Below are 10,708 nucleotides of genomic sequence, written 5' to 3'. Positions count from 1 at the left end.
CTGGGACTACAGGCGCCTGCCACCTCGCCCGGCTAGTTTTTTTGTATTTTTTAGTAGAGACGGGGTTTCACCGTGTTAGTCAGGATAGTCTCGATCTCCTGACCTCGTGATCCGCCCGTCTCGGCCTCCCAAAGTGCTGGGATTACAGGCTTGAGCCACCGCACCCGGCCCGAGGTGACTTTTTAAAAGGAACATACTATGATACATTAGTGGCAGATTTGATTCTATATACAGTGGTCTGAATTATGGCCAAAATTTCTTTCTTTGGGATTATGGGTACGAATATTATAGGTAAATAGACGTAGATATTATTCTACATTTGGAAGGCTTATATCTTTACAAACTGCTTCGGTATGTATTTTCTCTTTAATCTTTACATGAACTCCATTTTACAGCTGCAACTGGAGATCTGAAAATTTGTCAGTTATCAAGGTTGTAGAGCATAATCTTGAACCTATGTCTCCTGAGTTTGTAGGCATCCCACTTTATCATAGCTCTGCCATGTAACATGACTACAGGAAGTTTAATGGGGGCATTTAAGGTTGGATTTTGGGCTGGGCATGGTGGCTTATGCCTGCAATCCCAGCATTTTGAGAGGCCGAGGCAGGAGGATTGCTTGAGCCCAGGAGTTCGAGACCAACCTCAGAAACATAGCGAGACCCTATCTCAATTAAAGGAAAAATAAAGATTGGATTTTGAAAAAGGATAGGCTCTGCCAACAAGTGGAAAAATTGTAAGAAGGGTGAAAGGTAGGTTGAAAGGCTGAGAGGTGAGAGCAAGACAGGTGTGTTGGTTAAAGACAGAAGTGATGTCCCAAAAAATGCCCTTTGTTTATGTATAGATAGGATTATTTGTGTTTGCTGAGGATGTTTTGATTTTGGGAGGGGTAACTGCAATAATGTTGGCTATAACTCTCCTGTCTTGGCTTTGCCATTGTTATTGTTTCTATAGATGTTTTTCATATAATGACTTCATACCTTCAACTGTACTTGAATTATTTAATATAATACCTGAGTGCATATTCTAAGATTCCTTTTCCTGTGTTATGAAATTAATTTGTGCCCATTGCAAAAACTTAGAAACTTTCCACCTTAAATAGTGGAATTTTAAATGTTAAATAAATTAAATATATTCAATATGTTAAATATTTAATTAAATAATTAAATAATTTTAAATAATGGCTTTTAATAATTTGGGTTATCTTTCAGTTTGTTTTTGGAATGTATGTATATTTCTAAAGTTTAAACATAATTGAGTCATAGTGTACAATAGTTTTATTTCCCTAGAAGCTAGTTTGATTTCATTCTGAAAAATATTTATGTCTTGTGATTATGGTAGGCTTATATTGTGAATGTATGCTATAGAAAGTTTACAGTTAGTTGTTGGCTGGGTGTGGTGTCTCACGCTTGTAATCCTAGCACTTTGGGATGCTGAGGCATACAGATCACTTGAGGTTAGGAGTTCGAGACTAGCCTGGCCAACATGGCGAAACCGCCTCTCTACTAAAAATACAAAAATTAGCCAAGCACGATGGTGTGCGCCTGCAATCCCAGTTACTTGGTGCCTGAGGCAGGAGAATTGCTTGAACCTGGGAGATGGAGGTTGCAGTAAGCTCAGATTGTGCCACTGCAGTCTAGCCTAGGCTACAGAGCAAGACTTTGTCTCAAAAAAATAAAAGAAAAGTTCATAGTTTTTTTAACCTGTATGATTACAAGTCAGGATTGTGAGTACCTTTAGGGGTGTTACATAAAGACTGGAAGGGAACACAGAAGGATTCTGTGTTGCTGTTTCACAAGTATCTTCATTTTATTACATTAATATACTTTAATAAAGTTTAATAGTTACTAAAATACTACTTCTAAGTTGATAAGATTAACATAAATGATTAGAAAAAGAATTGTGGAGACATTTTAGGTGACTTTTTTCAGTTATAATTTTAAGTGATATATAAATAGTTCATCTTATTAAAAGTTTACTTAGGAAATATTATCTAATATAATGTGTCTAAGCTCCAGATACTTGGAGTAACTTTTTTTTTCCCCCCGAGATAGAGTCTCACTCTGCCACCCAGGCAGTAGCGCAATCTTGGCTCACTGCAACTTCCACTTCCCTGGTTCAAGCGATTCTCCTGCCTCAGGCTCCTAAGTAGCTGGGATTACAGGCATGCACCACCACGCTTGGCTAATTTTTATATTTTTAGTAGAGACGGGGTTTTGTCATGTTGGGCAGTCTTGTCTTGAACTCCTGACCTTGGGTGATCCGTCCACCTTGGCTTCCCAAAGTGCTGGGATTATAGACGTGAGCCACCATACCTGACCTGGAGTAACATTTTATAGCTAGACAGCAGCCTCGGACAGGATTTCAAGGACTTTAACATCAGAAAGTAAGAGTAACAAACCAATCAGAAGCGTGGAAACACTTTAATCTATTCCAGAAGTTAAGTTATATGTGGACAGATAGGGAGTTTATCTAGTTTATTCACCCCTGTATCCCTAACCTTTTTCTTATACTCAGACTACATATTTGTTGAGTCAATGAATTCCTGTTTGCTGTACTCTCATATGCTTGGAGTGTTATCACTTAAAAAAAAAAAAGTTGTCAGTTTTATAGGTGAAAATAATGTCTTAATTTGTATATTAATGATGAAGTTTAAAAATGTTTATTAATCACATGGATTTAATTTTTTGAAAATTTAAGTAGTGTAGACCTGTGCTATTCAGTAGGGTAGCCTCTTAATTTGTATATTAATGAGTGAAGTTTAAAAATGTTTATTAATCATATGGATTTAATTTTTTGAAAATTTATTTAAGTAGTGTAGACCTGTGCTATTCAGTATGGTAGCCACTAGTTTTATGTGACTATTCAACACTTAAAGTGGAACTAGTTTCAAATTGAGATGTGTCATAAATGTAAAATATACATTAGATTTTGAAATCTAATAAAAAATGTAAAATATCTCATAATTTAAAAATATCAGTTCTGTGTTGAAATTATAATGTTTTGGACCTGTTGGGTTAAGCAAAAACATTATTAAAATTAATAAAATTGTTTTTTGATTCAGATTTAGATTACTGTCTAGATCAGGACAGTGCTTATATAGACAGTAATGTAATCATTACATGATTAGGACTTGGGTTATGGTAGTATTTATAGAAAGGAAAGTAAGGAGTGATTTTTAAGGGATTATGCAGTATGTATATATACTATATAATCTCTACTATATTCTGGGATATTTCACATCTTGTGTAATTCCATCATGGTTTTGTAATCAATAATAAGATTTTTGAGGGCAAAGCTTTATATCCTCTATATTTTGCCTTTTGCTGAGTGCAAAGGAAGTCATTTGAACCAAGAAGAATTTAATAGGGTATCAAATATTTTGTTTGAAGTTTTAGAGTGCAAATGAATGATCCCTAGAGTTATTATGTCCTTTATTTAAATATCACAGTATCACCACATAGTCAGATTGAGTCATACTATTTTTAAAAGGAGCCAAGGGTAAGGGAACAAACATCTAGTTTTATATATGCTTGGCTCTACTTAGTCATTTTACATCTTTTTTCATTTAATCCCTATATTAACCATATGAGGAAGGTATCAACTACAGTTTTACAAACTGAGATCAAGTAATTTTTCTCTTATGTTGCTAATCCATAGATGCTCAATTTCAACACTAGCACTTTTCCACTGTAGCTTTTGCTTCAGCTAAAGTTAGTTAAGTGATTTGAAATAAATTTAATATTTTGGCTGACATGAAGTAAGTGAAGAATACTTAGAATAAAATGTATAATGATAAATTTTGACAATATGTGTTTCATATTCAGTTAAAAAAGGAAATTTAGAAATATTCCCCAAAACCTGAGAGGAAAAAACACATATTTGTTCCTCATTCTGATTTTCTTTGTGTATTGTAATTCCAGAAATTTACCTATAGTTTGTGCAGATAAATAAAATTGTAATTTTTTCATTTTAAATATTTCTTTCGTTTTGTCTTCCAGATAAAATCAAGGACAAAATTAAAGAGAGAGACAAAGAAAAAGAGAGAGAGAAAAAGAAACATAAAGTAATGAATGAGATCAAGAAAGAGAATGGAGAAGTAAAGATTTTGCTGAAAAGTAAGTTTTATTCAGTGATTTTAGTTCTACTTTATTATACTGTTCAGTATCTCTGTTGGCTAAGTGAATAAAATAAGAAATGTTACTTGGTGCTGAATTTTGTGGAGAATAAACAATGATGAGGAAATGAAAAGTAAATGTAACAATGGAGAGTTCTAATCTATATAACATGTCTTATAGTATATTTATTTAGTGAGCCATTAAAAAGTTGTAAAGGTTAAGCTTTATTAAACTTAATTTCTTAAATTATTTTAAAATAAGTTAATCCTATGTTTGTATTACTAGTCTTACTCATATTTAGATAATCTAAAAGGAAGAAATCAACAAAAATTGCCGGAGCAAGTTTTAGTATGATAGGGATGGTGAAGGAAGTGATCTTAAAAATAATTGACTGTAATCACCATACCATAGTCCAGCATTTAGAAGGAACATTTTACTCTGAGCTAAATCAGAAGCAGTATGTTTCTTGTATGTTTAAGAATATCCTTGTTTTATTCTTTTTTTTTCTCTGTTATAGTTGCATTCATTTGCTATTTATATATGAGGGTAGGATGGAGAGAAGAATTTGGGGGGTAGGTGGTTGGGTAATAAGTATACTACAATTCCTGTCAATAAGGCTGAACATGTAAAGAGAGAATTTATGGTAGAATAGGCGTAAGGGTAGTCTTAAATTCACTCAAATGTCAAAGTAACAATCAGTGGCATTTGGTTGCTAGACAACTAGCGAATTCACTATCTAGCAAATTCACTAGTGCTATCATGTTGGTAGTTGATGATCAGAACATGTTGACCTTGATTAACTTCATATTTAATTTAATTGTTCATAAGGCTTCATATTTGCTTAGAGGGGAAAAGACCACAGCACTGCATGTGTAGCAAAATAACTGGTAGTTTATATTATTTAAGATAAAGAGTATTAGATTCTGTATTTTCATTGCGTTCTTTGTCATGTTTTCAGATATTCGTTGTCTATTATCAACATGTCAGAACTTTGTTTTCCATGATATTCTTTCAGCCTTGAAGAAATATGTCAGAGCTTAAGTTGGTGGCTACTTAGTTAATGCTCATGATCCTTTGTTCTGTTTCTTTTGCCAGCGTATTCTATCTGTTTTGTCTAATTAGATTGTAAGCCTTTGAGGCAGGAATGGAATATAACCACACTAGTTCCGTATAGCAGCTAATGATGAATGCTTGAAAAGTCTACTTAAGGCCGGGTGCGGTTGCTCATGCCTGTAATCCCAGCACTTTGGGAGGCCGAGGCGGGTGGATCACTTGAGGTCAGGAGTTCCAGACCAGCCTGGCTGACATGTGAAATCCCGTCTCTACTAAAAATAAAAAATTAGTGGGGCATGGTGGTGGGCATCTGTAATCCCAGCTACTTGGGAGGCTGAGGCATGAGAATCACCTGAACCCGGGAGACAGAGGTTGCAGTGAGCTTAGATCACACCACTGTACTCCAGCCTGGGTGATAGAGTGAGATACAGTCTCAAAAACAAAAAAAAAAAGAAAAGGAAAAGTCAAGTTTACTTAACTTCACCCTTGATTTAGTCCGATAGCTATTTTTTCTGATTTAATCAGATAGTTGTTTTCTTATTCATTTGAAAATATGCTGTCAATTCTGTTACTTGAGAAGGAATCTGTTTTAGAAATACTTTATAAAAGCCTCATATGTTCCTGATTGAATACTGGATTCCTAACATAATGTGAATTATGTGAATCTAGAGATTACACATGGAAATAAAATTTAAAACAGCCTAAAAATTGAGATTTTTTTAAAAAAAGAAATATACAATATTAACTTTGAAGTAGACAAAAATTTAGGTGATATTTTGAACCAAGTTAAACTGAAACTAGTGATGAATAATGTAGAAGAATGAGATAGATGTGGAAATTAATTTGTGACTTCTGGGATGTCCATGGAAAAATTTAGGGAAAATGTATTCACAATGGAGGTAAGTAGTAATTTAATTACTGCCTTACAGTGTTACCAAGATTAAATGAGGGAAAGTATGAGGAAAGTGCCAAGTATAGTATCTGTCTCACAGATACTTACTACTGAGTAGTAAATAGTTATGAAATCTTTCTTGTAAGTATGTGTGAGAGATTAACCTTGTGATTGAAAAGCAACACAACCGACTGGGCACAGTGTCTCAAGCTTGTAATCCCAGCATTTTGGGATGCCGAGGCGGGTGGATCACCTGAGGTCAAGAGTTCAAGACCAGCCTGGCCAACTTGGCGAAACCCCATCTCTACTAAAAAAATACAAAAAATTACGATGGGTGTCTAATCCCAGCAACTCGGGAGGCTGAGGCATGAAAATTGCTTGAACCCAGGAGGCAGAGGTTGTGGTGAGCCGAGATGGTGCCACTGCATTCCAACCTGGGCAACAGAGAGAGACTCCGTCTCAAAAAAAACAAACAAAAAAAGAAAACAAAACTATCTCCTCTCCTCAGTGTGTAGTATATAGATAATTAAGTGAATAAACACATAATTCTTTGGGAAAACAGTGCTTGTCCCATTGAAAGCACTGAGTGTTATCTGTTGTTACTATGTACGAGAAAGAATTTGCTTAGTATGTGGGGCCATTTCCCAAGTGAGCCTGTGGCATTGGTGGGGGAAGGCATCTTTTGTTGGTGGTGACTTGGAACAACAAATCATTTAGTTTGCTGAGGGAAAATAATACTTTCATCTACTACCGTGTGCCACTTTTTCCCTTGTGGCCTCCAACTTTTATTCTATCCTTGTAATTTTTTTCTTCTGTTAATGATAATGTTGCAAACTGTGGTATACACAGGTATTGATGGATGATGGCATTTGAAAATCTAAAATAGATGCTAAGTATATCACGCCAGTTCATTTCCTCCAGGTTTTTCTTAAAAATTGTGTCAGGTAGGCTGGGCGCGGTGGTTCACGCCTGTAATCCCAGCACTTTGGGAGGCCAAGGCGGGTGGACCACTTGAGGCTAGGAGTTTGAGACCAGCTTGGCCAACCTGTTAAAACGCCATCTCTACTAAAAATACAAAAATTAGCCGGGCGTGGTGGTGCTTGTCTGTAATCCTAGCTATTCTCGAGGCTGAAGCAGGAGAATTGCTTGAACCCAGGAGGCAGAGGCTGCAGCCGAGATTGTGCCACTGTACTCCAGCCTGCGTGACAGAGTGAGACTCGTTCTCAAAAAAAATAAAAAAATTGTGTCTTTTTTTTGGTGCGCTGGTGCGGTCTCGGCTCACTGCAACCTCTGCTTCCTGGGTTCAAGCAATTTTCTTGCCTCAGCCTCCCGAGTAGCTGGGATTACAGCCATACGCCGCCACGCCTGGGGCTGAGTTTTTTGTATTTTAGTAGAGACAGGGTTTCACCATGTTGCCCAGGCTGGTCATAAACTCCTGAGGTCAGGCAACCTGCCTACCTCGGCCTCCCAAAGTGCTGGGATTACAGTTGTGAGCCACCACGCCTGTCCTGTCAAGTTTTTTTGATTAGAAATAGATATAAAATTATATACATGATGAAACGTTTTTTATTAATGCAAAAACCTCATAAAGGTTTATTTGCTAAGAAAGTTGGATTATTTGCTCTTTTCAAAATAGTTTAAAGGAACAAATAAGTTTGAAACAAAGCTTATTTAGTGGGTCTCATTTTATACTAAAATTCGCCAACTGCTTTTTCTGATTGTATACAGTATGTTCCAGGCATTTTTATGTTGTTTATTAATGATAAAGTGTGAGAACATGTGTTATGATTATAGTATTTTTTAGAGTAAATGTTTATCATTATAGCATTTTAAATAAGTTTGCTTGTGAGCAGTTAGAATGGGGGTTAAAAGAAGGCAGTGTCCAAGGTGATTGGTAGTGTACTAAAGGTCACAGGTAGGTAACTCATGGCTGGAAGAGTGACAACCATTGCAGTGCATAAAAAGCAGATTCATTCCCCAGAGGCCAAAAGTTGAAAATAACTAAGTACTTTTTTCCTATATATAATAATGGGGCGGGGGAGAGAGACAGATATAAATTTTATAAATTTTTCTGAATTACTTTTGTTTTTCACTTTATTAATACAAAAAGTATACGAAAGTTAGTGGTAGAATTAAGCCAATGAATTTGTGATTTTAAAAGTTTTTTCTTAGTTTTTCTTTTCGTAAGTAGCCATTAACAACACATGCTGTCTTTGTTTCTGTGTGCTCTTCTTTCTGCCTCTGTGATTGTCTCTCTCTGGCTGTAGGTATATCTGCATCTCTGTTTCTGATTCCCTCACTCCCAGTCTGGCACTCTCTCTCTGGCTCTGACTCTATACATGTGTGTATCTGTGTGCTTTGTGTGTATGATCTGCTATGTGCATTTGTCTGTGGCTTTTGGGAGGGTCTCCCATCAACATTTTTCTTTACTTTTTTTTTTTTTTTGAGATGGAGTTTCACTATGATACCCAGACTGGAGTGTGGTGGCACAGTCTGGGCTCACTGCAACATCTGCTTCCCAGTTCAAGCGCTTTTCCTGCCTCAGCCTACCGAGTAGCTGGGACTACAGGCATGTGCCACCACACCTTACTAATTTTTGTATTTGTAGTAGAGATGGGGTTTCACCATGTTGGCCAGGCTGGTCTCGAACTCCTGACCTCAAGCAATCCACTTGCCTCAGCCTCCCAAAGTGCTGGGATTACAAGCATGAGCCAATGTGCCTTGCCATCATTTTACTACTAATCTTACACTTTTTGAAGGGCCAGATTAGTTGGATAGCAATTCTGTTCTTTCTGTTATAGGTACCTGTCAAGATCCTTTATTGGGTTCTGTTAAATAGCTTTAGACTGGGCGTGGTGGCTCACACCTGTAATCCCAACACTTTGGGAGGCCGAGGTGGGCGGATCATGAGGTCAGGAGATTGAGACCATCATGGCTAACAAGGTGAAAATACAAGACATTTCAGTGTCTCTACTGAAAATACAAAAAATTAGCTGGGCGTGGTGGCGGGTGCCTGTAGTCCCAGCTACTCGGGAGGCTGAGGCAGGAGAATGGCATGAACCCAGGAGGCGGAGCTTGCAGTGAGCCAAGATTGCGCCACTGCACTCCAGCCTGGGCGACAGAGCAAGACTCCGTCTCAAAAAACAACAAAAAAAGATTTAACGTGGACTTTAAATACTGTTTCGTGTAGGAGAAGCAAATTGGTATTTAAAATGGCCTTTTTCCTTATTTTAAAATTTTCCCCATACATATCTACTGCATTTCATATGTAGAGATAGGAAATGATTGAGAGATTATATAAAACTCTTAAATCTATCTAGTTAGTGCTAGTACCCCAGTTTGGTTTCATGTAAAGAATGCATTTTGCCTGTGCCCACTGGAGGTTCCCAGAGCTACTCCCAGGGCCTATGATTTACTGAAAGGACTCAGAGGACTCAGCATATAGTTGTACTTATGGCTATGATTTATTATAGTGAAAGAGGACAGTCATGGTAGCTCACACCTCTTATCCCAGCATTTTGGGGAGCTAGGGCAGCCTGGGCAACGTGGCAAGAACCCATCTTAAAATATCTGTCTATCTCTCTCTCTATCTGTCTGTCTGTCTGTCTATCTGTATGTATACACACACACACACACAGGCGCACACACACATACATAGGAAGAACCCATCTTTAAAAAAATACACACACACACACACACACACACGGACACACAGTGAAAGGATACAAAGTAAAATAAAGAAGAATAGCACATGTTGCAATGTCTGGAAGAAATTAGGCACAAGTTTCTAAGAGTCCTTTCCCAATGTTGTCACACATGATGTGCTTAATTCTTGCAGTGGTGAATTGTGACAACATATGTGAAATGTCTGCCAGAGAAGCTCATTAAAAACTCAGTGCCCAGGGTTTTCCTTGTACATTGGTCATATAGGCACCATCTGCCTACCACAAACTAAAATTCCAGACTTCCAGAAGGAAAACAAGGGTTCAGCAAGTCTATATTGTTTAGGCCAGGCGTGGTGGCTCACGCCTGTAATCCCAGCATTTTGGGAGGCCAAGACAGGCAGATCACTTGAAGTTAGGAGTTTGAGACCAACCTGGCCAACATGGTGAAACCTCATCTCTACTAAAAATACAGAATTAGCCGGGCGTGGTGTTGCATGCCTGTAATTCCAGCTACTCGATTGGCTGAGGCAGGAGAATCGCTTGAACCCGGGAGGCGGTAGAAGTTGCAGTGAGCCGAGATTGCACCACTTCACTGCAGACTGGGCGACAGAGTGAGACCCTGTCTCAAACAACAACAACAATGCAACAAAACAACAACAACAAAACTATATTGTTTGCACAGTTTTGGCACAGTGAAGATTCTTACGGAATGATGGGAACCCTCCAAAAATAAAAATTCCTAGATGCCAGCCCAGAGTCAACCTTGCAAACAGGACTCTCTAAGAATAAGTCTCAGGTATATTGTCTCTTCTGCATACAGTGCTCATTTCAGTATTTAATTACAGAATAGTTTTCCATGGGAATTTTTTTTTTTTTTGAGACACAGTCTTACTGTGTTGCCAGTCTGGAATACAGTGGTGTGATCACAGGTGACTGCAGCCTTTACCTCCCCAGGCTCAGGTGATCCTCCTGCCTCAGCCTCC

At 37.7% G+C, this 10,708-nt stretch overlaps 1 protein-coding gene across 1 annotated transcript in view; it reads left to right on the top strand.

Moving 5' to 3' along the window:
- The window catches only part of RSBN1L (round spermatid basic protein 1-like), a 107,356-nt gene that overhangs the window by 57,379 nt on the left and 39,269 nt on the right, over positions 1-10,708 (top strand). The window contains exon 2 of the mRNA XM_011927712.1: positions 3,999-4,115. Coding sequence (XP_011783102.1) covers positions 4,067-4,115 — 49 coding nt within the window. The 5' untranslated portion in view covers positions 3,999-4,066. The remainder of the gene's footprint in view (positions 1-3,998; positions 4,116-10,708) is intronic.

This window comes from Colobus angolensis, unplaced genomic scaffold, assembly GCF_000951035.1.
Source record: "Colobus angolensis palliatus isolate OR3802 unplaced genomic scaffold, Cang.pa_1.0 Scaffold74, whole genome shotgun sequence".
NCBI classification, from domain to species: Eukaryota; Metazoa; Chordata; class Mammalia; order Primates; family Cercopithecidae; genus Colobus; species Colobus angolensis.
Note: the sequence above shows the minus strand (reverse complement) of the source record. Positions and strands in the feature narration are given on the sequence as shown.